The 27871-nt window shown below is 59.6% G+C and overlaps 1 protein-coding gene across 1 annotated transcript in view; it reads right to left on the minus strand.

Annotated features, from left to right (window-relative positions):
* Nucleotides 1-27871, minus strand: part of LOC111154447 (protein tyrosine phosphatase, receptor type N2) — a 650145-nt gene that overhangs the window by 29127 nt on the left and 593147 nt on the right. Inside the window, exons 16-17 of the mRNA XM_022514054.1 lie at nt 15504-15577; nt 9711-9788 (exon numbers count right to left, since the gene is read on the minus strand). Of these exons, the coding sequence (XP_022369762.1) occupies nt 9711-9788; nt 15504-15577 (152 nt within the window). The remainder of the gene's footprint in view (nt 1-9710; nt 9789-15503; nt 15578-27871) is intronic.

Here is a 27871-nt window from a genome sequence, read left to right on the forward strand (position 1 = left end):
TTCCTGCCACAGGGCTGAATATGCCCTGTAGCTTCCACGCTCCACAAAATATGAAAAACACACCACCAGTGGCTCATTCCACACCGTTTAGAACCTCTTGAGACCCACGTTCAGCCGTCTGGCCTCCCAGCTTTGGATCTATGGAGGGAACCTTCTACCACACGGTACCATCAGGCAGCGTGGCCACAGTTATCGTGGGTGTCATTATTCTGCATGACTAAAAACCGTTTTGCTTTGTGAAGCTGCCATCCTATGGGAAGCAGACTCTGCTTATAGACAGCCGTGGATGGGGTTTCATTTACCTCCACGGAATATGGCCACGCTGGGCCACGAACACAATTCACAGTAGCCACGTTACAAGCCACAGCGAACGGATGGACACACACCCAAACGTGGAGGAGGGCAGACCCCGGGCCCTCCGCGGGGCTTCCTCTCCAGCTCCCAGCCCAGTGGCCGTGGGCCTGCGTGTTAACCCTGCAGCGTCGTCACCCAGACTGCTGGTTCCGTGGGCCACGGGGAGGCAGCGCTGCGGAGCACGTCAGCCTGGTGAATTACAGAGCACAGACGAGTCTGCTTTGCCCGCGGTGGGTTACGGGGGCTTCACAGATATATTTACAAGCAACTGCATTCAGACGTAAATTTAGTATCTAAGGGAGCTTCTATTTCTTTTAAATACAGATAGAACGATCCAATTAGAATCTCGTCATTTAAAAAAAATCCACATAGCTCAGATATAAAACGTGTTTCCTCCCTAGTTCACGTCACTAACCCCCTTTAAGTTATATTTTACAAGGGACGAGTCCACGGTGTTCCCCTTTTTGAATACTGATTTATATTTCCACGTGATGGGAACGGTCGATGCCTTTCCCACACGGCCCAGCGTCTCATTAATCCTGGAATTTCATGGAAGCTGCTGGTGTTTATGAAAAAGCCCACAAATAAATATGAATTTCACCCAGACCTACATGCCTTCCTTTTCCTCAGCGCACGGCCCGCCACGGGGGAGAATTCCGGGCGTGCGTCTCTCTCGCGGCTCGCAGGCGTCGCAGCCCGCCCCACTAAATTGGTCCTTCCCGCACAGAACCGTTTAATGTGTCTTTAGAAGGCGGAGAAGCTCATTGAAGCCATTATGAAAATAAGGAGAAACACAGATTTTATGAGTTTAATAAAAATACAATGATCTAGACCGTAAACCAATCATTGAACACTCGGCTTCTGCCACCCAAGGGTGACATTAGGAAGCCCCTCGTTTGAGGACGGGTCCTCCCGGCCAGGCAGCCCTGCTCACTGGCCCGCGCGCCAGGCATCTCCGTTCAGGAGCCCGTCAGCTCTCCGAAGACCTGGCTGGGATGAAATCCAAATGAAACAATTTGAACAATCAATCCTAGAGGCACTCTCGGGGATCATATTGCTTTCTAGGTCACCGAGCCTGTGGGCAGAAAGGGGGACTGAGTAAATCATGCCAACAGACGGCCTGGCTCCGTGTGTCCACCTGGCTGGCGGCGGGAGTCCGTGTGCGGGCCACCGGCCCTGTTCTCGCCTCGCACCAGCCGCTGACCTGCACGGTTACTGCGGGTTCCGGCGGGATCCAGGACACCGGAGGGACCAGAAACAGGGACCGGTTTCTCTGCTTCCGATTCTGTGGCTTCCCCGGGCCTCGGGGCCGCTCTCTGGGGCATCCTCATCCCTCTCTTCCGGGAAGCAGCGGTCCACCCCGAGGATCTCCATGTGCCGAGTGAGTGAGCTAGATGTGCAGATGCCAGAAATGGTGATTTCTAGCACTTTCCTGTCCAGTATCAGCGCAACATGCCCAGTCACCGCCTGGTCTACCGGGCACCTTCAAAAGACACCCAGCACGTCAGGAGGCTGTGACGTAACTGAAGTCCCCGCTGAGAGCTGGGTGGGCACAGCGCCCTGCGGTGCGCCCCAGGGGTCTGCTGTCCTGCCCACAGCTCCCTCCGTCTGGTGAATTTTCCCAAATGGGAAGCAGCTGCTTCCAACCCCGGATGAGGCCACCAACGTGGGTGGAACATGAGCCTTCGGGGCTGAGTCCTGAGTATAAACGGGGCTGTGCTCAGAGGAACCGGGTCCCACTTGCTGGAGAGCCTCTGCTCAGATGCTCCGGGGCCACTCAGACCCGGGACGCCTCCATGGTGTGGCTTCACGCACCGAGGCGGTGGCAGTGGCGGCCTCTGGTGTATCTGGTCCCTGCTGGCCTCTTCTTCGGCAATGGTGCGCTGCAGGGTTGGGAGCGGTCCCAATGTCCTGTGCCACCACTGGCCGCCAGTCCCTAGGAGCCCGCCCCAGGCTGCGTCTCCAGGATGATGCGGCAGATGAGCGTGCCCGCAGCTCCAGGGCCACAGACAAGCCTAATTAAAGCAGATGGAAAGAAACCACAGTGTCTCTTCATCCAAAGTCTGTCTTGAAAACTAACTATTCAGCAAACCAAACTCTTTGAAAGCCCCACAGAGACCTGATTAAAGGAAAGCTGACCCATCCAAAATCGCAGGACACCCAGGTCACATTCTCCGCCAGGCGCCCGCTCCCTCAAGGCATAAAACTGCCCTCTGTACTTAGATCTCTTGTGATGTGTCCCTTACTACCTTTGTCATCCTTGTTCTGTGCTCATGTCTTTCTCCCACCGGCCCAGCATCTCTGAGAAGACCAGAGGCTGGTCTGGACTCCATCTCCACTCTCCCCAGCAGCCAGGACCGTGCCTGGTTCTCGTGGATGCTCGGCTGAAAAGAACATATGTGTTTAGAAGAGACCCCTTGAATATTTCTGTAAAAGGAGATAAAGAAAATCCTGTCAAAGGCAGGCCTGGAAGGAGTTCTCCCAGGACCTGCTCAACGCCAGAAAGGCTTTTTGGTTTTTCATTTCCTTAGCAGGAAACCATGTGCACGGGTGTTGGAGCCGTGGGCACGTGAGGTGGACGGCTCTTCTCGTGGGCGCTGTAGCCCCCACGGGCCTGACCGTGCAGCTCATTTCTGTGCTGGACTTTCACAGGTTGAGCCGAGATATCTGAAGTCTGGCCAAGAGGAAGTTGACTCACATTTTAGGAGTCAGTTAACAAGGTTTAGTAACGCTTACGTTTTCCTCCTTACGGGCTCACTGGCGTCCGTTGGCTCTACCATGGTCTGAAACACATCCACAAGGGAAAAACCAGTGTCTGGGACACTTTCTGCAGTCGAGACCCCCAACCCGCCCTTGGCCTCTCCGAATGCCACGTCTGTGAGCTACGGCAGGCTCCTGCGGTCACAGGCTCTGCATCAACCACCCTGGGGACAGGCGCACAGCTCAGAACGCGCCCACCCAACCTGCTGCTTGGTATACAAGAACGTCCGTGCGAGCCTCCCTTGGCGATGAAGACGCCGTCCACGCTGGCGGTGTGATGTTGGGTGCCGACACCCTGCGCCCAAGCCGGTCACATGGCCGCCATCCCACAGGCCGTACACGGCAGTCTCTACCTCTGAAATCCCCTCCCACCAGGCGTGAAGAAGGCATCTCAGTGAGAAATCCTTGCCGTGTCCCTGGAACGGGGTACAGGTTCTCTAAGGAAGACGGCGCGGCTCACTTAGCTGGAGGCTGCTGGGTGCGAACCCTGGTCACGCAGGGCTTCCCAGAGCCAGGGGACATGCTTCCCGGCACGCCTGCTTCATCCAGTCCTGTGCAGTCCCTACGGGCTCTCGTCACAGTGTTTGGACGTCTAGGACGCTCCCTGGACCCGAGGGAGTGTCGCCACTTGGAATCATCTGCTGTCCTTCAGCCTTGCTCACCTTCCGTGAGCGACGTCTGTCGTCTGCTTAGATGCACGTGCCGGCTCGGGCTGCTGCTCTCTTCCTCCCGGAGAAGGAGGGAGAGAAGCGGGGTGGAGGTGGGTAAGGAGGGGGACGGAGGGAGGGGACAGGGAACCAGGAACGCACTTAAAAACGAACAACCAGGATGTTTGCAGCTGTGGTCTGGAATGCCAGCCGAAAAAGGAACTCAGGTGGCCCTGGGGGCGCCTGGGGGGCTCCATTGGTGAAGCATCTGCCTTCGGCTCAGGTCGTGATCTCAGGGTCCTGGGATGGAGCCCCGTGTCCACAGGGCTCTCTGCTCCGCGGGGAGCCTGCTTCTCGCTCTCCCTCTGCGTCTTCCCCTGCTCATGCTATCTTGTTCTCTCTCAAATAAATAAATCTTTTTTAAAAAAGGAGAGAAGACGCTCAGGATATCTGTCTCTCACTGAGGCCTGCCCGAGTGCGAAGGCTGCTGAGAGGACGCAGGGCTCTCCGCTGTGCGTTCCCTACGCAGAGTCACAAGCGCTTGGCAGATCAGGGGTTTCAAGCCCCACGTTGAGGGGCGGTGGTGAGCTTGTGTGTAGGAAGTCCGGTGAGACGATCTATCTGCGGTAAAACATCCTGGCACATCCCGGGCGTGGGACTGAAGGGGTTTTCCCAAGAAATTAACTCTACTCAGTTCCTGTATTTCCTTTAATTTAACCCAACAATGTGCTTGAAAACCAGCCAGTCCCTAAGCTAACGGGGCCCCGGAGCCAATGTCCACTTCCACAACTCCTCGCTGACCCAGAAGCAGGAGACCCCTTCACGCACGACCCAGAGGGCATCTGGGGGGAGACCAAAGACAACGCATCACGAGCATCACATGGCAACGGGGCTTTGGGGACAAGCTCAGGCTCTCGGGTGGGGCCTCTTAGGACGGCTAGGAGCCCGACGTCTGACCTGAGCCCTGGTGTGATGTGGTCCCCTGAGGAAGAGGGACGAGGAGGCCGAGGCGGCCCTGGAGCTGGGGGAGGCTGGGGCTGCTCTGGACACTGGCTTGGCTCCTGTGGGCTTGGACGGTGATGCCTCTGACAGGGCCATGTGTGGCCGGAGTGGACTGCCCAGGCGCCAGCCACCTCCCTCCCTCTGCTCTCCACCAGGCAGGGGCCCAGGGCCGCGCGGGCAGGGCAGACGCACGGACTCGGTCCCGGGCCATGTCCGGGCTCTGGGGACCTGCCATGTGCTCGCTCGGGCTTTGTCCGACTCTTCCTCCCGGGTCCCCTTCTCACCTCCCCCGCCCGACCCCCAGCGGAGAGTGCTTGGGAGAGGGAACGTTTGCCTTCTTGGGCTCTCCCACGGGACCATGGCAAGAACTGCGATCATGAAACCCGCTATTTAAACGCAGCCCATGCCTCTTGGGAAAGAGCGAGCCCCGGTGCAGGCTCCGTAACGGAGCGCCTTCGGGAAGTGGGGACAGGACTCGACGGGAGGACTTTCTTCTCGCTGACACGTTGCTAACAGCGTCCTGTTCGCGCCCGCTGCGCACCAGCGGGACCCCGCCGACGGGGCGGGCCCTCTGCCCTGGGCTGCGGACCCTGCGCCCGTCCCCGCGCCTGTCCCCGCGCCCGTCCCCGCGCCCGTCCCTGCTTGTCGGCTGCTGGCTCCACCTGAACGAGCTCGTCTGTCCGCCGGACGGGCCGCTGTCCTCTCGGCTGAGCCGCCCCGTGGTGAATGTGGGTGACAACCGGTCCGCATCCTGTGGAGGAGGTCGCAGGTCCCGGGGCCGGGGGGCTGCCGGTGCCCCACTCGACCGCTCCCATCTGCAAGTCGTGCTCTCGGATCCGAGCTCGGTGAACGGGGTGGCTTGACTTTCTGGTGATGACGCATCAGCGCGGCCACCGTGGAAAGCACCCGGTTCGGGCCGCTTCCCCGGTAATACGAGAGGAGGGAGGACAGTCGCCTGCCTCCTCAGATCAGGCTTCCTCGGGTGAGAGCTGTCCTCACGCTCCTCTGGAGACGGCTGGCGTGGAGCTCAGCCCGCGGGCCGCAGGACGCCTCGGGGGCACGGAGCTCACTGCCCGCAGCCCTGACATGCTCTGGGCCTCGAGAGACAGCGACACGGCACCTTCGTCGGCAGCAACATGTTAGCTGTGCGAACAACCACCGTCTCCGCCGGGAGGCTGCCTGCCTTGCATTTCTGCAAGGGGACGGGCCCAGGAGCAGCGCCTCCCCCAGCACGGCGCCGTCTTCCCTGCGGAGTGTGGGCAGCAAAATCCTGAGATCTGGAGATCCGGGTCTGAATCGTGCCCTGCCTCCAGCTGGCTGTGTGGACTCGGGGAAGTCGTTAGGGCCCCTGGGCGCCAGCCTTCTGGTAGAACGGGGACCACGATCTTCTCCCACTGCAGTCAAATAAACCTAGGATGTACCTTCTCTGCCGTTTTTACAAGCAGACTTAAGCAGCATTAAGAACTCTCATTGCCACCATCCATCCCAGAACGTTCCGTCTTCCCGAACCCAAACTGTCCCCGTTAAACACTAGCTCGGCCCCGCTCCCCTGGCGCCCACCCTCTGCTTCCTGTCTCCCGATCGGACTCTCCGCAGCCCTCGTACGGGGGCCCCCGGGGTCTCAGGTTCACCCTCGGTCGTCAGGGGCGTTGGCGAAGGTGGCTGGCCGCAGCCCCCCCCCCCCAGGGTCAGGCACACAGTGAGTTTGCAGTGGGATTTCCCTCTCTTCCTGCTCCTTTCCTTCCATTCCCTTGGACTCCAGAGGCCCCTGTGCATACGTCTTTCTCTCGAAGGAGCCACGCGGGCCACACCGCACAGCGGCAGACACCCTCCCAGCTCAGAACGTGTGTTCCCGCCTCAGTGCTCGAACCAACAGACGGCTGGCCTCTCCCGCCTCCTCCTTCTCCTCTGCCCTCCTGTCCCGACGTTCCCTCCCCATACGGCTCGTCAACGCCCAAGCTTCCCAGGGCCTGTGGGCTGTCACAGGCTGTGGGACCGTCCGCTCCCCCTTGCAAGTTAACTGAGCGGTCCTGGGGACTTGCGCGTTCTGGACATGCTGGGCCTGGCTTGGGCCCCCTCGCTGACGACCTCCCCCGCCCCTGCTGCCCGGCGGCCTCTCTCTGGATTCCCGTGGTGGCCACACGTCTGTCTCAGCAGCAAAGTGTTCTGTCTCAGTCAGTGCTCTCCTCTCAGTAATGCGTGGAATAGTGTCCCCCAAAGGTCACGCACACCTGGAACCTGCGGACGTGACCTTCTTTGGAAATAAGGCCTCTGCAGGTGCGTTCAAGACGAGGCACGCTGGCCAGAACGGACCCTTAGTCTAATGACCAGCGACCTTGGAAGAGGAGCAGAATTTGAGCCAGAAACACAGATACCCTGTGGGGGCTCACTCCAGGGATGGAGGCAGGGGGAGCGATGCGTCCATGGGCCAGGGGACCCCCCGCCGTGCTGGCCACGACCAGAAGCTGGAGACAGAGACAAGAGCAGGCCCCCCGCAGAGGCTCTGGGTGGAAGCGGTCCTGCCCACGCCTGGTGTCAGGGCTTCTCTGTGCTACTCTGTTAAGTCACGGCAGCCTCGGAGAAGCTGTGCCCCCGCCTTCCCCGTGACCATGGTGTCTGGCCCAGGGCGTCTGGAGTCGAACCAGTTTCTTCACGACAGACTTCTCAGCGGCTTCGGCGTGCTGTCGTGTACAATAATCCCAGAGCGTGAGCCGGTCACCTGCAGAGCCTTCTTGTCCCAGGATACCTGCTACCGTTTGGAGGGACACTGGCGTGTTCTGAGCAGCGTGACTAGGGCTGCGATCCCGCCCGTGGTCCTGTTTCTCCCGTTGCCGCATTTAAGACGGCTTCTTCCAGGACACCTGGGTGGCTCAGTGGGTTAAGCAGCTGCCTTCGGCTCAGGTCATGATCCCAGCGTCCTGGGATCGAGTCCCACATCGGGCTCCTTGCTCGTCAGGGAACCTGCTTCTCCCTCTGCCTCTGCCTGCCATTCTGTCTGCCTGTGCTCGCTCTCTCTCCCTCTCTCTCTCTGACAAATAAATAAATAAAATCTTAAAAAAAAAAAAAATTCCCGAGAAAGCCTCGGAATTTTAAGACGGCTTCTTCCGTTCCTGAATGTCAGACCTACAGACACTCTGGAGAGCGACCCACACCCTGCAGACCCTGGTGACATGACGTGGGCCACCCTGACAACTACGTCCGTCTGGAACACGGGGCAAGAGAAACACCACAGTGCTCGAGTCCACAAGCCACGTGACCTGGGCAAAGTGGAGGCCTCGTCGTTTTATGACGGCAAAGATTGTTTCAACGCACACACAACCTTCTGGACGGGACCCGGTCCACGGCAAGTGGCTGTGGACGTGCCGGCTTTTACCGCTGGAGTGTCCTTGTGCCTTCCAGAAGCCTCGCACGTGGGAAGAAATGGCCGGCACCTCACGGTTGTTAGAAGCGGATGGTGGGTCAAGATTGAGGACTCCGTCCTCCCGGCGCACAACTTGGAATGTTCTCTGTCCCTCCTCCTGAGCATTGGAAGCCAGGGAGGCGGCTGGAACAGGACGGCAGCGGCGCGTCGGTGATGTTCTACGAGCAGAGCGATGATCGTGGGCTCCCGTGAGCCTCAGCTGAGCCTCTGCACGAAGGTCCCCCAGAGCAGGTGTCCCAGGACCAGGTGGCCCATGGGTGCTGAGCTCCCTGAGCAGGGAGGCACCCCACGCAGGCTGCATGGCCTCTCTAGGTGTGACATGGGGGAATGTCGGCCTCTCGTGGCTGGGGACCCGCTGGTCCTCCCACCATCCTAATGTGAGTTTAGCGGCTCTGCGCCACGGTTACAGGTTTGGACAACAGAACCCTGAGGCTCCGTTGGTTTATTTTCTTCAGCAGCATGACGGCTGCGAGGCACAGCCCGGGCTGCACAGACACGTTCTGATCTTGTTTCCACGTGGCGGCTGCAGTAAGCTAGGGTACCCGGGATCGACATGCTGAGAAGGCAGGGGGCGCGGTCCAGACCCTCCCCCAAGTTCTCCAGAGCCCCCTGCCCCGGGGATGCACCCTGTTGCAGGTGGGGAGGCCGCAGGGGGCCGACGGCACATTGGGGAGCAGAACGAGAGACTCTGGGGAACAGAAGCGTGGAGCCCGTCAGCCGGGGAGGCCTTTGCTCTTAGAACTGCGACGGTGGACGCTGGCATCACCAGCAGGGGTCTACGGTAACCCCGTCTGAGCGCACGGCCACGCTGCCAGGGATGGGGGCTTGCCGCCCTCCCAGGTGCTCCGTCTGCTCGCCCTCTCACCTCTGTCCTCCACGGGCTCGGCCGGGCGGTTGGATGCCCCTGCCAGGGCTGGGGACAGCTGCGTGCCTGACGCACAGGGGAGTTGGTGTGACCGTGCCACCTTGCAAAGCCCCTTCCCCCTTAGCTCTGTGGCACAGCAGAGGCTGGAACAGGACATGGGGGGAAGGAGGGGAGGCCCCTCACTCTCCTCTCTGCCCTCTGGGGCTCGTGCTCATGCCGGCTCTCAGCGGCTGAGCCTCCGTCTGGGCGTCCAGGACTCTGCTGGATGGAACAGACTAGCCTGGCCCTTAAAATGCAGGACAGAGGGTCTCCAAGGAAGAGGAGCTGTTATTTACCTCCAGAGGGAGAGAACCATGGACAAGGACACATTTGGACAGAATGCAGTAATTTAAACACTTATTAATTCCATTTCCTTCTATTTCATGAAATAAAATTTTAAAGTGCTTAGAAAACTTAGGATCTTTAAAGCATTCAATCTCTCGAGTTTTGAAAAACAGAAGATTGAAAATAGAAATAGAATAGAAATAGAAACCATCAAGTAACACTGGATGAGTGCCACCCAGAAACGAGTTTACATTTACTGAATCGGGTCCAAGCCATTACTCACGGCCCGTCTGTCAAGGTCTCGTCGTCAGAAGAGTTCTGACTCCCGCAGACTCACCTGCCAGAAGTCGGCCACGGTGGCAGGCAGCGGTCCCTGGGTGGCGATGTAGGCGGGATTCCTAGGGTCGTGATCCATCTGCAGAGACAAGATTAGAGGAACAAGGATGAGCCAAAAACCTAGGATACAACCAGGAAAGAGAACACGGCTAAGGAGGTGAAGGCAGCATGTCCCGGGCCGGACGCCGGCCCTGGGGTCGCAGAGTGAGAAGAGCAGGCCGGGCTTCCTTGCTGTCCCTCCTGATTGCGACAGTGCTTAGACCTCAGCAGAGCCCCGTGGCCCTGGGCGAAGACCGGGGGGGCGCTCACGTGGCCGTGTGTGCAGGGATGCCAGGGTTCTAGACCCGCCCAGCCACGGGCCGGCATGCGTGGCCTCCACCCCGGCCAGGAGCCTCGGCCCCGGCCACCTGCCGTGTGAGCTGCCCACACGCGTACCCCAGGCCACGTGCAGGGGTGTGGCCAAAAAGCCCCTGTGGGAACTGCAGGTGTGGGGCTGGGAGAGGTGAAGCCAGGGGCCAGACCCATGAGACCCCCTTTGGGGTCCCGGAAGAATGAACGGAGGAGTGCATCCTGCCTCCCACGAAAAGTTAGCTCCTCTCACACGGACGCGGGTTCCCATTACCCGGAAAGGGGTGCCGGCACCCTGGGTCAGACTGGGGGCCCGCGAGCGTGGGGTGCGAGCCTTCCGCCGCAGATGAGCCCAGCCTTCCGGCCGCTAGTTTCCCATTCCAGTCCTACAGAGCCAGGCCCAGGGCTGGGCAGAATACGCCGTGGGGGGCGTTCTGGCTGGGTGGTCTGTCCAAGTGTAGCCTGCTGGTCGCGACAGAGGGCGTCTGGCTGAAAATACCTTCATTATGACATTTAATTCAAAGATGTCTAAGCAGGAGAGCGCAGGGAGAAAGGGACCCAAGGAACAAAGCCTGGAGAAGGAAACTGGGGGGAAATGCAGTCTGAGGGTCGTCGAATGGACAGCCCCTTCCCTCCCGGGACTTCCCGGCCCGCTGTGCACCCTGGATGGATGGCACCATGGGGGGACGGACTGGGCCTCACCTCGGCATCCTCCCATCCGTCCCTGATTCTCTCCCACCTGGAGCTAGAATTTACTCTCCTGATACCAGGGTTTAAGGAGAGATTTAAAATCCTCTGTGTTTAAAGACAGTAAGAATCCATTTCCCAATACAATGAAAAAAGGAGGCGTTTTCAACCTCACGTGGGCGTGTGGCAGCCCACGGAGGTGTCGGCTGTCCACCCCACAGCCACGGTAAGACCCGGCCCCGCGCTGGGGTTGACGCTGCTGCGGGGGCCGCCAGAGACGACGGCCGTCAGCACAAGCGGGCGCGGGGCCCACCTTGGAATTACGCGGCCCCTGGAAGAGCGGATGCAGGTCAGTCCCACAGAACAGCCGTGGGACGCCGGCGGGGGTGGGGCGGGAAACTGCTTTTTCTGCCTCCGGTCTGTGAGTCCCGATTAAGACCGGACCTCGTTTTCAGAACGCGCGTTTGTTGGGGGCCACAGCTATGTACAAAAACCCCGTCTCTTTCCAGCAAACAATTTTGCGTGAGAAGTAAAACCCCGCCTCCTTTTCAAATGTGGGTTTTTGCCCAAAGCAATTTAGAGAGCACCACATTTAAAAATCGTCAGTGTGTTCAAACTAGCACCCTTAGTTGCTTTCAAACTGAAAAATCTGTGATTAAAAGTGAAAACCCGAGCAGGGCTTCAGGAGGGTAAACAAGGCGACCCATTGCAGTTGGTGTCCGTGGTCCGCCGTGGCAGGGGAGGGCGTGGACAAGGCCCACGGTCTCCCCGTCCCCTCGGCCACGGCCACGCGGCTGCCACTTGGCAGGCAGTAGGCAGTGTAGCGATCACAGAGCGGCGGAACGTGCCATCCGACCGCTTAACAAGAATTCACAGACGATTAGGATTACTCATTCTGAGCACATTCTGTTGAAGAGAAAATAGTTCTGGGCAGAAGTGCTTTGTATGTGCAGCAAGTATCAGGCCGCAGGAGGCTTTCTCACGGTTTTGTGCAATCTTTAACCCAAAAAGAGTAAAGCAAATACTTGACTAAGTGAACAGGAGCTTATATTTAAGATCTCCAAGGCAGGAGGAGCTCCCCTGTTCTTGGCAGAGAGCACTCCACTCGTGCGCACGTATGTTCACACATGTCCGCTCTGGGACGGAGGAGGAAGTCAGCGGCTCTGTCTGGGCCCTGCGGTCAGGGCCGTGAGGCGGGGTGGGGTAGAGGGGAGGCTGCACACATGACCCCGCGGCCCGGCGGCTCTGGGAAGCCACGTGCATCCAGTGCGGACTCCCCTGTGCGCGCTGTGGCGTGTGTTGCCGGTAACCTCGAGGCTATTGGTCAAAGCCCGTGCGGTTCGTGCCACGCCCTCCGGTGGCCTTCTCCCCCGTGGACTGCAGAAGACAGAACGGCCCCCAAACTCAGACAGGACTTACGCCCAGTGACTGCATAGCAGGCGAGGGCCATGGGGTGCAGGTCCCAAGTATGACTCACACCACCATTTTGCTCTCACAGACTCTGTTGAATCCACTGTCCATGTGGCCGGCAGGGTACGGAGACGTGTGTTCCCACGAATTTCTAAATGCACAGGCCCCGCAAAGCAGTCTTAGCCAACTGCTCGAGGCTGTGCAATGCCAGTTAGTAAAGGGGTGCGAGCGGCTTTCAGAAACTCTAACCTGCGTTACAAACTCGGCAACAATGTCCCCAGTAGTACGAACAAAACAGACTTTTAACCTCAAGCATTGAGCGTGCCAAGACCAGGGACCCACGTCCTGAAGCCATGGAGAGCTCGGGGGAGAAGCTGGCGGGCTGCCCGCTGCTGCGTCCTGCGGGGACAACCAGCTCCGTCCGGCACAACCCTCGTCTTGACCACAACCTGGGGAGCAGTGCGGGGCCAGGCCTCTCACCCCGAGCTTTCAGAGCGTAAACACGCACGTCTTCCTTCTCTATTCCTGCCTGGCTGCCCGACATCTGTTTTTTCTAAACTTTAGAGCAAACTTCACAGACCATTTTCTTCAAAACGAGTATGAAGCCAGAGTTTCCAAGTCCATTTTCTAGACACCCAGTCTTTGAAGGGGAATTCACTGAGAAACGGTCGCTTCCGTAGTTGATGTGAGGGAGGCTGATTTAGGCGCTGAAGCTGTTTTCATATTTTTTTCTTCTGAGTTGGGATTCAAGTAAATTATAAAGTAAAACATACACACAGAGCTGCTTGCGTGTGTTTTCCGAGAACCAGAGAGTCGGCTCCCGTATTTGGCCTGTTTCTATGATATTCACGACACCGTACCGGTCACCCTTCCCTGAGGGGTCCAGATGCGCCCCTCACATTAGTTAAATGTGTTCTGAATTAAAACATTCAACAACTTTATTTCCCTCCATACACAGCGGAAGGAAGAGTAAGTTTATTTTCGAGTGGGGGGAATTTCAGACCCATCCCTGGTCACGACGTGTGGTTTTTCAAGCACATGGAGTGGCAGGCGTGTTAACGACCTGCCTCAGTCCGCATCCTCGGGAAGAGCCGGGCACCCTCCATGCCCCCCCACGCGCTGGGCGGGAGCATGGAATTCCCATTTACTTCCAGGACCCCTGCTCTCAAAGCCAAGACCGCACATGGCTGGCATGTGGATGACTTCCCTGGAGTTGAGTGGGACTAAGGACGACACGACGGGTGTAACCGCCATAGTTTCATTCCGCACAGCCAGGGTCTTCTTGGGCTGCAACTGAGCTCTCCGTTCAAGCGCAGCTGGGAAGCTCGTTAACACCATCCCCCAGTCATTTCAGAAAGGTACCGCGGTTCATTCTTACGACCCAAATGAGGAAAAAGAGAATTGTGGCGTGAAATGAACAGGAAACATAAACGATGACCTAAATCCCCGCTCTCTCCTGGCCTCGCCTCCCGACCCAAGCCCCGGCCCCGTGGGGTCAGGGTTGGGGGGTGTTGTCCCGTGTTTCCCACAATGGAGGTGTGGGGTGTGGGAGCAGCTCGGGCCCCGTGGGAGCGCCAGCCGGTCCAAGGAGGACACGGCTTCCGCACAGACGCTTCTCTTCAGCCGGACGGTGGGAAGTTGGAACCCGTCAAATAGATGCAGCAGTGGGGGGAGGCTGGACGCGCCCCCAACTCTGAACGCTCACCTTTTAGCTTGAAAATAACAGCTCAGCTCTCTTCCCGGCCCAGTCACATGGTTCACGCTCAGGACGAGGAGCCCAGCAGGAGGACATGGTGCTCCAGGCAGATCTGCGCTGCCGGCCCCGTGGCCCGCCGCGGGGGACCATGTCCAGGCCCTCGCCACGGCCTCCCTCCCAGAAACCCTGTTCTACCTGCAGGAGAGGCTGCACACCCGTGAGGCTTTGGCTTGGTTCTGAATCAGCATCGACAGAAACTACTGAGCCCAGTGGGGCATTTTTTGAGAGAGACTGGCTCAGGATGGGAACCTTGAAGACACGGGTGGGGCCAGTCCTCGCGGCCTCCCTGCACTGGTGGAAACAGCCACGCCTTACCAGCAACCGCGGGAGCAGAGGTCTGGGCTCAGAGGGAGGAGACGGAGCAGCGGACCAGCCCTTAACCCGCTTTCTCGCGGTGAGGACGCTACCCTGTGCTCCCGCTGTGCACTGTGAGGGCCAGGGTGCGGGCTCTGACCCACGGCACCCTGGGCTCCTAGGAGTACACTTGTACACCGGGCGCCCCGGAGACACATTGAACCAGCAGCTACTAGAAGGTTCTGAAATCAGAGGGCAAACGTCCTCAGGGAAAGCTACTGCCCGAACGCAAGGTTTTGTCAGGACGCCTCGGGGTGTGTCCTGAACACCGACGAGTCACCGCCTCCCTCGGCCACCCACAGGTCACCGGCAAGCCCCCCGAGCTGGGACGCTATGCGCACTGCTCCCCGGAACGCAATCTGAGGCTTTACTGAGACGTCCTGACGCCTCCCTGGTGACCAACCCAATGTCCCCCGAAATCCCCGCTCGCTCCCAATCCCTGCCATCAGCCACGCTGCCCAACACTCCCGCCGCGGAGGCGCGGTTCACCGGCCTCCCACTTAGATCACTCGAACTTCACCCTGGGAAGCCAGGCTGAGCACCGTGCAGGCTGGCCTCTGACCCGTCACTCTCCGGCTGCTCCAACTCCCCTCCCGCCGCTCTCCCTCGGGGCTCACGCAGGCGTGGGCTGTGGGGGATCCTCTGGGAGCTGGGTGCTGTGGGTCACGGGGTTCCCCAGGGGTTCTGCTCGCAGGAACTTCCCAAGCGCACGGCTCGCTGCTTGTCTTAGGGGGGTGCACCTGGAAACAGCCGCAGGGACCAGCCTGCGCGTCTGCCTCGGTGCCGCCAGCTTTTCCACGAGGGCAGGGCTGGGGGCTGATTGTTTCCGCTCCCCTGAACACACAGGGAACAAGTGGGTCTGGAAAGGAGAAACGCCCCAGATTTTCCTGAAAGCCGTGGGTTCCCGTCAGAAAACCAGCGGCCGCTCTTGCTGGGCCCCCCAAGCCAGGGGACCCAGGACTGCTCTCGCCTGGGGAGGACCCAACCCAGGCCGGCTGGTTGAGAGGACTCACCTGGTTAGGATTAACGGCCAGGCGGAGCCTAGTTGCCTGGCAAATACTAATTACGGGGTTCACGAGTCACGTGGTTGAGCCCAGTGCCTGGCTGAGACCACCTAGCTCCCTAGTCACGAGTTGAGGCAGGCCACCCGCTCAAGACAAACCACCTAGTTGACTAGTCGCCCGGTGGACACGACGGGGCTCACGACTGAGGACAGGTGGGCCCCAGGCAGGTACTCACGATGGGGCTGGCGTTGATGTAGTCGGAGTTGCTGTGGCTGTTCTCGGGTCTCAGCAGGATCCTGGAGTGATCGTCTGCAAGGAGAGGCGGGAGTTAGATGAGTGCACAGGCCGGCGTCCCCAGGGGCCACACAAGGGGACGGCAGGCGCCGAATGCCCTTCGAGGGCTGCCAGCTGCCATGCTGGTGTCCCTCCTTGGGCTCTGCAGAGGCCACTACAGGTCACATCCCCCCCGTCCTCCATTCATGCTCCTTCAGCCTCAGGGTGGAGAAGCGGGGAGTGTGGCAAGGGACACTGCGTTTCATCCGGCAGAACCGAGGTATCCTCGGGTTTTTCTTAGAGTCGGGCACCAGGGTCAGGGGTTCCGCTGCGGGAGTTTCTCTGGGGTCTCCCTTCAGCCAGCGGACACATGTGGCCACACACAGCAGACACGTTTCTCTGCGAATACCCAGGTATCAGCCAACTGTTCTCTGTACACAATTTTGTGGTCTGGAAACAGTTCTGTTCTGGAGATGACAGTTTTCTTTTATTTTTTTTTTAAGATTTTATTTATCTGACAGACAGAGATCACAAGTAGGCAGAGAGGCAGGCAGAGAGAGAGGGGGAGGCAGGCTCCCCGCTGAGCAGAGAGCCCTATGCGGGGCTCGATCCCAGGACCCTGAGACCATGACCTGAGCTGAAGGCAGAGGCTTGACCCACTGAGCCACCAGGCGCCCCGACAGTTTCCTTTTAAAGAAAGAACAGAAGGAATAGAAACTGTGGCTGAAGAAGGAAGGGGGTTGCGCAGGGGGGGCCTGAAGCGCGCCCCAGCACTTGATGGACGCGGTAGCCAGACGCCTCCGGGGATCAGCTCCACGGCATCGCCACCGCTTAGTGCGTTTGGTCCATGAATTATTTTTCATTCTGTTTCTGGAATAACCACCCTCCTGCGCACAGTGACATCCCTCTTTGCCTATTTTCGGAAACTTCCCAAGCTGCACCGTCAGAGGGACGCAGAGGAGGGATGGCGGGAAGCAGGGTGGTGCCCGTTCCGACTGGTTACAGGCTCGGGGGGGGGTGACACCCACGACAGTCCCTCCTTCCTCCCGCCTCCCCTGGATGTGCAGCCGCCTTCTCTGTCCTCTTCGAGGCGCAGCTGAGAACGGAAGGCCACCAAGCCTGGCAGCGCGCTCAGGCCTGTTCTCTTGGCTCCAGTCAGTGCCTCCGGACGCCGCACACAGCACCACCTTTTTCTTCTGAGAAACCAAAGACAAGCTGGCTGGTGCCTTGGAAGCCAGGGACGTGGGGGCTGTGAGTGTCTGACCTCAGTCCCGCATCCCGGCAGAGCGTCCGTTCCAGGCTCCCAACCCGGAGAGCCGCTCGGGCAGTGGGGCAGGGAAGCCTGCAGACCGTGCCGCGGTTCAGACTTTCATTTCTCTAGAAGGTTTTACTTAAAAATTTTTTTTTGTCAACAACTCTGGGGCTTGGAAACTTGGCGAGTCTGCCGGACTGGACGTCATCCCATCGGTTCTACTGAGATCCTGACGTCAGTTTTTTCCAGTAAAGATGAGACAGAAGAGGAATGTTGAGAGATGAGGCGGGCGCACACATCGCGTGACACGTTTACGCGCGCGTAAGGTCTCTCCCAGGGGCGCTTGGAAGGATTTAGGGTGACAGCTGCGGGGCGTCCCCTGTGGCGTGAATAATGATACAAACATCCCAGGTGCTCAACGTCTTGGGTTCCTGCACACACTCTCGAGACGGTGAAAACTGGCAGTGGCAGGAAATTGAAATAAAATTGACCAGAAAAACCGGCCAACTCTGACACCTTAACACGCCGCAAACCCTACTGCGCAGGATACACGCAGGACGCTGTTCCCCGTGTCGCTCCCACCTCTCTCGCAGCTGTGACCCGCAGCTCGGAAACTTCCGCTCAGCTCTGCACGTTCGCACACCGTCACCGAAGGAGCCTGGCTGAGGGCTGAGACTCAGGCAAACCGCCCCGAAACCCACACTCCCCCAAGGACATACGGAAGCATGTGCGGAGGTCGCTGTGTCCACGGGTCACAGGACACTCACGGCCGGCGCCTCACCGCGCAGATGCAGCGACCAGGACAGAGAAGCTTCACCGTCCTCCCGACCTTCCTGGCTCTGGGAGGCCGGCAGCCATCAGTCCCCTGTGAACTCCAGCCCCTCCCCTTCCTCGTCTGTCTCCTTATTTTATGTCAACTCAATTAGCCAACAAGTAGAACATCGTTATTTCAGACGTGGCGTTCGGTGATTCATCAGCTGTGTGTAACACCCAGTGCTCATCACAACACGTGCCGCCCTTCGTGCCCATCCCCCGCTGACCCCCTCCCCCCACCCTCCTCCCTTCTGAAACCCTCAGTTTGTTTCCCAGAGTCGAGAGTCTCTCATGGTTTGTCTCCCTCTCTGACTTCTTCCCATCTGTTTTCTCTCCGTCCCCCTATGGTCCTCCGCACTATTCTTTACGTTCCACGTATGAGCAAAACCATATGATAACTGACTCTGCTTGACTAATTTCACTCAGCATAATCTCCTCGGGTCCCGTCCATGTCGGTGCAAAAGTTGGGTATTCATCCTTTCTGACGGCTGAGTATACTTCATTGTATATATGGACCACGTCTTCTTCTTCTTCTTCTTTTTTTTAAAGATTTTATTTATTTATTTGAGAGAGAGACAGTGAGAGCATGAGCAGGGAGAAGGTCAGAGGGAGAAGCAGACTCCCTGCAGAGCTGGGAGCCCGATGCGGGACTCAATGCCGGGATTCCGGGATCATGACCTGAGCCAAAGGCAGGTGCCCAACCAACTGAGCCACCCGGGCGTCCCTGGACCACATCTTGATCCATTCGTCTGCTGAGGGGCATCTCTGCTCTTTCCACAGGTTGACTATTGTGGCCATTGCTGCGATGAACACTGGGGTGCAGGTGCCCCTTCTTTTCACTACGTCTGTATCTTTGGGGTAACTACCCAGTAGTGCACCTGCTGGGTCATAGGGAAGCTCTATTTTTAACTTTCTGAGGAACCTCCACATGGTTTTCCTGAGTGGCTGCACTGGTTGGCATCCCCTTGTCCCAGCATAAAAGAAGCTGTGTTTGTGCGAGGCCATGTGGCTCTTTAGGAGGACAGGCCGCCATCTTGGCCTGCTGGGTTTCTGGATGAAGTCGCTTTCCTTCCCTCACCACCCGCCTCTGGGCTTACTGGCCTGTCGCGCGGAGAGCAGACGGAGCCTGGCCCCGGTCCGCAGGGCGGTGCCTCACGCACACGTCCGGCTAGAGACCGTGCTGTGCTGCTCAGACGCGGGCACAGTTTCCGCAGAACACTCTGGGTCTCCCCCTGCAGCCCACACAGGATTCTGGAAGAAAAAAAAGCGGCACTTTTGGCTACTTCTAAAGGGTTCCAGAGAGCCTCCCGGGGGCCCTGCCGCGTTGGAAACACATTCGCCACAGCCAACCTCCGGCGCTGTTGATAGCAGCAGTGGGGATCCCTCCCGACTGTCCGAGAACCTTTTACAAAGAGCAGGGTCACGGGCGAAGGGACGGGAGGGGTCTAGGGAGGAAGAACCGCAGCCCCCGATTTCTGGCCTCAGGGGGCACGCTGCGAAGGCCCCAGGCATCGCCCAGCTGGACAGGTGCAGGCCTGGGGGCTGCTGGGCGCCCGTCACGTCAGGCGGCACCGGCCCAGGGAATCCCAGCCCAGCTGGGGTTTCCGGTCAGCACGTTAGCGCCGCACAAAGTGGGAGTCTCGGTGGCATGAACACGCTGTCCGGCATTGCACTCGGCGCTCAGAGCTCTCCACGTGGACGGCTGAGGCGACAGGCCATTTGGCGCGCCCGAGCCTGGCAGGGAGCACGGGCTGTGTTCCGTGCAGCCCCGGGAAGCGCTGTTTCAGCCGTGCTCGCTTCCTCAGGGCTGCGCTTTCCAAACCCCCGTTGAGTCTGGGATGAGGACCTCGGACGCCTCAGAGTTCCGTTGCCGCCCATCACACACCTGACTTTGGCAGCAACACGCTCATTTCAAGGTTAACGGTGATCGGGTTTTGTTTTTAATGTGGGGGTGTCGGGTGGCTCATAGGTCGAGCGTCTGCCTTCGGCCCAGGTTATGATCCTGGGGTCCCGCGACCGAGTCCCACGTCGGGCTCTCTGCTCCTCCCTCCCCTCATACTCTTTTCCCCTCACTGACTCTCTCTCAAATAAGTTAATAATAACATCTTTAAAAATAAGATCGGGCCATCTGAACCTCCCTCTGGAGCAGCCGGAGCTGCCCCAGAAGGGTCAAAGCCCAGCAGAGGGGCACTGCCGTTGCCGGGACGGCCCAGGGGACTTTGATGGGTTGGACAAATCTCAACTATCTTGTGGTTCTCTTTTTCCTGTTCATCTTTTTAAAACGGCTGACGTGGGGGCCAGTGAGTGTTAGGACGTCAAGCTGCCATCAAGTGGAGTCTGGCTGCCTCTAGTCTTTGTGTGGCCCGACAGGATCGCAGGGTCCCTCGAGGTCACTTGAGCACGCTGGAGGCGCGGGGCAGGGCTCGTGAGCAAATGGTCCTTGCCCTCGCCTGTACTCCCCTGACCGAGCACGGCCCGTGTGAACACGCAGCCCTGCCCTGGAAGTAGACATTGGGGCCCCAACCGCGGAGCGAGGACGCGTAGCCCCCTGGGGGTCTGCGCTTCGACTGAGAAGGCCGTGTGTTCTCCCGGGCTTGCAGACCTCGCTCGGGAGCCAGGAAATGGGAACTCAGCGTCCTCCTGTCTGTATTAGGCCCGAAGATGGAGCTGTTTTCTCTCATGAGGTCCACAACAGTGAGCTTTGTCAGGGAGGGGAGGAGAAAGACAGCTACCAAGAGGAAACTTGTTACCTACACATGTAGGGTACGTTCCTTTTCTCAACTCCTTGCTCAAGCGTCTTCAGTGCTCTCCGCTCAAGAGTAGTTTCACACACACACACACACACACACACACACACACACACACACAACCTTTCTTCTTCCGGGAATGCGGTGCCATAGATAGAAGGGGGTCTGTGTCCCCATTTTAGGTTGAACTGATTTTCGTAATTGCCAACAGAAGAAACGAGTTCTAGAAGTTCTTCTTGATTATGAGTGGGACAAAGAGCACGTGAAGACAGCCCAGGGTACATCTGGAGGGCTGTGGCCGAACCGCAAGTGGGCACGTCCCGCTCTCGCGGTCGTCTAGAACATGTCCACGTGAGCTGCTCGAGGACGGTGTGTGGAGGCTTCCTTATAACCTGTCCTGTGGCACTAGGGTCCTGTTTCTTTGGGCTCCTGCTTATGTCATTCGTGCCAAGTGAGCCGATCCACGTGGTTGATGACCTTCACAGCATGAGCAAACGTGTTCCTGGACACTGGCTGCCTTCAGATGAGGCATGTGTGGGGTCCTGGTGGACACTGGCACTGCGTGAGGGAAGTCTTCGCCGAGTGCTCTGCCCACGTCCCTGTGGGGCCTCCCACTGCTTCATGACTTTCTCTCCTGCTCGTTGCTGTTCCCTTGACTTCGGCCGTGTGGCTGGCAGAAATGCGGAGTGTGTCCGGTGACCCCCAGCGCCGTGTGCTGTGGAGTCAGGGCTGGTCTTTACGGAGACCCGCTACCCAGGGAAGCTCAGCGGCGTCTGCGACCCAGTTTCTCCCCAGGTTTCGTGGGTCCGTGGACGGTCTGGCACACTGTGAACACAGCCTACGGCTCTCTGCTGCCACCGTCTCCCAGCTGCTAAAGCTGGTCTAGCGATCCCGGCCAGTTCCGCATGGTAACGTCCTTGCTGATTTGGACTTGGCATTGTTGAGCAAAGCTATAAACGTCTGCAGATTGGTTTCAAGACTGAGTAGCCACAAGGACAGCGTGCCTCTTTGCAGACCCAGGAAGCGGAAGACCACAGTGAGGTCAGGAAACAGGCCTGCTCTCAAGTGTAAGTCTTCCAGAAAGGCTGGCTCAAGCTTCTTCCCGTGGCCTTCCCTTCCTCAGTAAGTAAGCGGATGCTCTGCTCTCGGGTAAGCGTGCTGGAAACCCTTAGCTCAAACTCTAAAGGTCTCCAAACCTCCCAGAAGAGAAAGCAACGGGGTTCCGCTCAGCGCCCTCAGATCAGCACACGATGCTGCGTTTGGGTGGTCTCTGTGGTGAGATCCCAGTCACGGCGCCCTCCCGCATCCGGAGCTGGTGAGGGAACGTGGCCCATCCTGCCACCCTGCCCGTCACCCAGCACAGAGCCTCGTGTTGGCCTCCGGCTCCGGATGCAGCCAGGAGAGGCCTCGGAGCCCCATGATGGCCTGGTCTGCCTCGTGGCGGCCACATTGCCACTGGTCTCTCAGAAAGAAATCCCCATATTGGACGGGCAGCTTGCTCTCCAGGGGAATGACAGCACAGAGGAGGACGAGGGCCGGTCCATGGCAGGACAGCCGCGCATGGGCCTCACCCGCCACGGCACAGCCCTGGGGACAAGGCACCTGTGTGCACGGCGTGTGTGCAGAGCACGGCAGAAGCAGGAACCGACCCAGGGGTTCCCGGTGTCTGGGGCCTTGCACTGACCACCCAGCCCTGTGGGGCCAAGTGTTGACCCGCGTGACCCTTGTCTGCTGGCGTCCCCACCCCAGGGCCCTCGGGCCCCACGTGGAGTGTCTGGTGTCCTTACATGGAGAGGTGGTCACGGAAGGAAGACGACGTGGGAGACGCGGAGCCGAGCCTGGAGCAGGTGCTCCCTGAGAGCCTCCGACATTGGCCCCGGAGCCGAGAGCTGCTGTCGCTGCTGTGGCCTGTGGTCTGGGGCGCCCCGGGCCACACACCTGGAGTCGGGTCTCCGTCCTGCTCCAGCTTCCGCACAACTGGCTGGCCTTCCCCTTGCCAGGCTTGTTGCCTGTTCTCTGACGCAGTTTCCCCGTCTCTCGCAGCGAGACCATCAGGAAGGGGTGCTGGCGGTGGGAGAGGATCCGGATTCTCCGAGAGCGCTTGGCAGAAGGACGTGGGGTCGCACCTGGAGCCCGGCCCGAGTGGGGGAGTGGGCGCTGGCCCTGCCGGGAGGCCGCGGCAAGTGGAAGGAGCGCTCTTCCCACGCTGGTGTCCGGGTCATGGCTGCGGAGCGCACTCGCAGGGAGCCACGTCCGAAGCGGAGGGCAGAGCCGAGGGAGGCCGTGCGGCCGGCATCTCGCGGAACGGGGCCGCACGCACACCCGTGACGAGAGCGGACGCCACGCGAACACAGCCACGCCATCCGCACGATTCCGCTGAGCCTTGCAGCCAGCGCTCACGGATTTCACCTCTGCTCGTGCGAGGAACCACGGCACACACGTGGCCAGGACGAGGGAATGCACGGTGCGCAGGTGGCGGAGGGTGCGGCTCCCCAGCCCCAGGCTGGGCAGTCACACACATTCGAACAACAGAGCTGGGTTTGTGGGGAGCACAGCTGTCCCCAGAGCACAATCCCACCTGCACCCGTGCTGACGGGGGGACTGGAGCCCTTGGGGGTGGGTGGTGGGCCTAAGCCATCGACTTCGAGGACAGTCCTGACATCTGAAGGAGACCCAGGTAGACGGAGTATCCCCTGACCGTTGGCGATGCCGAGACAATATTATTACCCCCAGGCCTTGCACACTCGGATGCTTCTGGAAAAATAAGAGAAGAAAGCACGGCAGGAAACTTGCTGATTAACGTAACAGAACTGGGGAGCAACTCCCAGACACCCCACAGAACTAACCCTTTCCACAGGGGAAGGGGTGTGGCCCTGGGGACGGTGGACCATGAACGGACGTGGGAGCAGCATCTGGCTTCCTCTGTCCCTGCGACTTGGCCTGAGTGGCCAGCACCTCCCCCAGGGTCAGAGGGCGCCACGCAGGCGAGGTCAGCGTTCCTGCTGAGGGAAGGCCGGCGTCCACCGGTGTCTTCTGGACCTTTCCCTGTGCGATGATGCGAGCGCTCTCCACAGAAACGGGACTGAAGTGGACGAGAAGATGGGGTGAGAGGCAGCAGAGGAGAAGGTGGTGGAGGGAGGGAAGCGTGGGGCTGGGGATGGGAAGTGCAGCTTCGAATCCTGATTTCCCGAGGTCCTGGGAGCCCACAGCGGAGCGTTGCTACTCACCCGCACTGACTTCTAATGAGGAAAACATCGCTGAACTCACGGCAACCTTGAGAGGAACGTGGCCAGCTCATCCTGAAGTGTCAGGTTGCCGGAAAGAAAACCCTGGCTGGAGGAGAGAATTTTGTTCCAGAGATCCTAGAAGGGAGCCCAGCTCCAGAGACGGGATCGCTCGGCGTCGGGGCTCCGAGGGCACGGCTGCAAATATCGGGGTAACGAAGGGACAGATGTCCAGAGCAGCAGGACGTGTGGGATTTCGAAGGCCACGTGCGGTCGTCCATCCAAGGAAAGAGTCAAGCAAGGGCATAGACCTCACAGGAGAAGTGCCAGAAGGCTGACGCCCTCCGTGGGTTGATGGTGGAAAACACAGAGGATGATGACTGACCACCTTTTTGGCTGCGTTCATTTAGACCTAAAGATCTCACCAGGTACGAAGCCTCTGTGTGGTGCAGAGGAAGCCATGTTAACAGGCGATTTGGAGAAAATGTATTCGATTACGGCTCTGCCTGGACCATCTCTTTCCAAACCCGGAAGGGCAGAGACAGGGGGTTGAGGGATGGTCGGCGGACACTGCTCACTGCCAGTCCGGTGATCGAGCTCAGGCGTTCACGAGTCTTCCGGGGAGGCCACAGAAGCACGCTCGCAGCTCACGTTCACGGCGGCCACTGGAGATGTGGGGACTGGCACGGCCGCTCTCAGGCCCACGGTGCCCCTGGGCCCCGGGCCTCGGCTTTGAGACCAGAACGGGATGGGGCTGGCACTGGGCGGGGGCGGGGGGGGGGGCAGCAGGCGAGCTCCTGGCGGACCCGTCGGGACGGTCAGACTCCCAGCCGGGCCGTTGACGACGCCGGAATGGGAATGTGATCGGTGGGAGAGCGGCTTCATCAGGGACGAGTCACGTCAGAAAACAAAAGGGGCTGTTTTCACAAGACCCACAGGGGGAAGCTCCACCTGCCTATGTCGTGGTCGCGCACCGCCGTCCACAGGTGCCCGAGGTGCTGGCGATGGGCCAGAATGAGAGGCTCAGCTTCTAGCTGTAGCGACAGGGTTGTGGGAACGTAGGAGAACGGAACATCCTTATTTTTAGGAGGCACAGGCTGAAGTATTTACGTGGATGTCACGATGCCGAAAGCTCACTTTGAAAGAGTTCAGCCAAAAAATGGGTAAAGCACGAACACGTCGAGGAAAATGGGCACAAGACTGGCCAGCAGCTGGGTGGTGGGTTTGCAGACCGCCGCCCCGTGGTCACTTCTACTTGACGGTTTTAAAGCTTCCACAATAAAACACGTGGAGGAAAGACGTATGGCCGGTGACGTTTCTTTGCCAGGGCTCCTGGGCTGGCCTGCATGGGAATCCCTCCAGGTCGGGTCTCGCTGCTGGCAGCCTCGGGCCACTTGCTTCCCCTTCTTAACCTCTGGCTCTTCTACAGACAATGGGGGACAGAGAACCGGAGCCTCCCGGGGCTCACGTCTGCGGCTTCTACCCCGTGTCTACACACAAGTACTGGGTGAGCATCTTGATGTCCCCGGGACGGCCCAGCAAGGCTGGACGTGAAGCCCTTGCTCTCCGTGGGCCACCGAATGTCCCGGCCCAGACCTGTGTCCGCGTGGGGGGCCTGGGTAAGGCAGAGCCCGTATGGACCTCGTCGGATGTGTTGTTATAGATGGAGACACGTAAATCACGTCTGTCCAACGTGCAAACGGCAGAAAGCTGACAGGGAAGGGGGCGTGTGGAACCAGAAATTGAGCTCTTGTTGGCGGTGAGCAAGGACCCGCGGATGGAGCTGAGAGCAAAGTGTCTCAGCGGCACCTCGGTGAGGACGGGTGTGGACGGGCAGGGACAGGGCGGGGGGAGGGGGGACGGGCGGGGATGGGCAGGGACATCCGGGCGACAGAGGAGACGAGCCGGCCTCACGGCTCGTGGAGTGTGTATGGCAAGGTGGCTGTGGACGGGTCGGGCAGGAGGCACAGCCCCAGTCTGGGTGAGGGAGCCGGGGCCTGTCTGGAGAGGGCGCGGCCGGGGCTGCTGGCAGGCAGTGTCGAGGCCCCAGACCTCACACCCCCGAGGTCAGTCTGTTCACAGCAGCGGCGGGGAGCGCAGGGAGCAGAGGCAGCAGCGGCGGGGAGCGCAGGGAGCAGAGGCAGCTGGGCCCCACGCAGCCCCACGAGCCTGCGGCCTGGCTCAGAGCAAAGGAGGAAAGGGAATATGAAATCCGAGCTGCGAGTGGTTAAGTTGAGCCGACGGTCACTGCAGCTCCTGACCTGACTGCCCAGGTCCTGGAGGCACGGGGGGTCAAGGACAGTACTCCTCGGTCCCCTCAGGACACGGCCTTGTTTCCTGAAACACCGTGTTTGCCTCTACCGGGCTTCCCTTCGAAACAAAATCCAGAACCCCGAAATGGGCCTCTGCCCCACGCTGTACGGCTGCCCGGGACGGCGTCTCCCTGGCGTGGCTGGGAATGTCTGCCGGGGTGTTTTCCTCAGCTCCGGGAGGCACAGGCCTCAGATGGGCCCGGACGCAGAAGGACGCGAAGGCAGGTGGAAGGCTCGGGGGCTGTGTGGGCTGTGTCCGGGCTCCGGGGAGCCACGGATCCAGCTGTTGGAGTCTGCGGACGCCGGCCGGCCCGTGCTGTGGAAGTCAGGCCGTCGCTCCGGCCGCCTGGGTGGAGGAACCGCTGAAGGGCTTCCTTGCGTGGACAGGTGCGGAGGCAGGAGGACAGGAGGCCCCGACTGCGGGGGTCCTGCCCGGGGTATCCAAGAATCCATCAGACCCAGCAACCAGGGAGCTCGGGGGAAGGGACAGGGCGGGTCACGGCACAAGAAGTGGGTGCTGGGAAAGCCGGCTCTGGCTCCCTCCGACCGTGTGGGTGCCGGGAGGGGTGGGTTCTGCGCTGACGGCCCCAGCCCCTGCCCATGGGCCCTGCACCGGCCGGCAGAGGCCGGAGGCGTGAGGGCCGATTCTATGCCATGGGGAGTGTGCGCGTCCGGCCAAGGAAGCAGGGTTTCCGAAAGAGAAGGCAATGATCTCTGGTACAGTCTGGCAAGACCAAGACGGTCCACGTCCCCACCCCCGCCCTGCTCAGGAAGGGGTGCAGGCTGAGATCCGACAGGAGGACCGCCCGATGAGCGGAGACGGTCAGAGGCATGCAGACAGGGCGGTCCCTGCCCGGACTTCCCAGACCGGCACAGCTGCGCCTTCAGGACCCGGGACAGCGAGGAGCCCAGTCGGGCTCCACCGCACCGGCCCTGTCTCCCCAGCGCCACGGGAAGAAGCAAGAGGCTCCTGTCAAAGGGCAGGTGTCAGGGCTCCCACGGCCTTGGGACAGGACACTCCACCATCACTAAGGTCCTGGGGGCACAGGGGCCCCATGGGCTGCTGCCGTGGTCTGGGTTTCCACTGTGGGAGGGGTGCTGGAGGAAGAAGAGGCTTTGAGTTTCAGTATTTACTGTTCGGGACCCAGTAGTCCAAGTAAGCGAGCAAACCTGGGGGATGTTCTGGGTAAGCCTGCTGGGTGTCCCTGTGCCCCAACTGCTGTGCGCCCGAGGCTCAGGTGGCAGCCTCCCCCCATACCTGGCCAGGCCCTCTTTGAGCCTAGCAGCCTAGCTAGAGCCTCACACCTCCCAGCCTGTCAGCGGCCCCTGCACACAGTAGGCACCTAATAAATACGTTAGTCGGTTGTGGGTTCTTTGTTACTTACCTTCTAAATATAGAAGCTCCTATTTTTATGTTGCTTTAAAAAACTTTTTTAAAAGATTTTATTTATTTATTTGAGAGAGAGAGCAAGAGGTGAGGAGGGGCAGAGGGAGAGAGAGGAGGAAGCAGGCTTCCCGCTGAGCAGGGAGCCCGATGTGGGGCTCGATCCCAGGACCCTGAGATCTTGACCTGAGCCGAAGGCAGATGCTTCCTTGGCCGAGCCTCCCAGGTGTCTGTAAAACCTCCTCTTTTTAAAGCCCATCACGGAAAACCCCTCAGACCTCATGGAAACGGAGGGCCTGGTCTGAGCCTCCAGGGAACTGTTAGAAAAAATCACCCCCGGAAGGGCCTTCAGATGTCAAGGGTCTGTGGTGCCCAGGTCAGTGTCGAAGGCAGTGCAAGGGGTCAGCCTTGAACACCCTGACCTGTGAGCCCGGTGGGGCTGCTGCCGTTTACCATCAGCACACGTCCCTCGGCCGGTGCCAGGTCAGGTGAGGGGGGACCATCGGGAGCGTGTCGGGGGGCACCGTGCAGGCGGCAGTGCTGGCTTCCGGGGCGCTGGGACACAGCGGGTGGGACGCAGAGTGTGGCTTCGCTGTGT

This window comes from Enhydra lutris, unplaced genomic scaffold (assembly GCF_002288905.1).
Source record: "Enhydra lutris kenyoni isolate GAN:26980312 unplaced genomic scaffold, ASM228890v2 scaffoldscaffold37, whole genome shotgun sequence".
Taxonomy (NCBI): domain Eukaryota; kingdom Metazoa; phylum Chordata; class Mammalia; order Carnivora; family Mustelidae; genus Enhydra; species Enhydra lutris.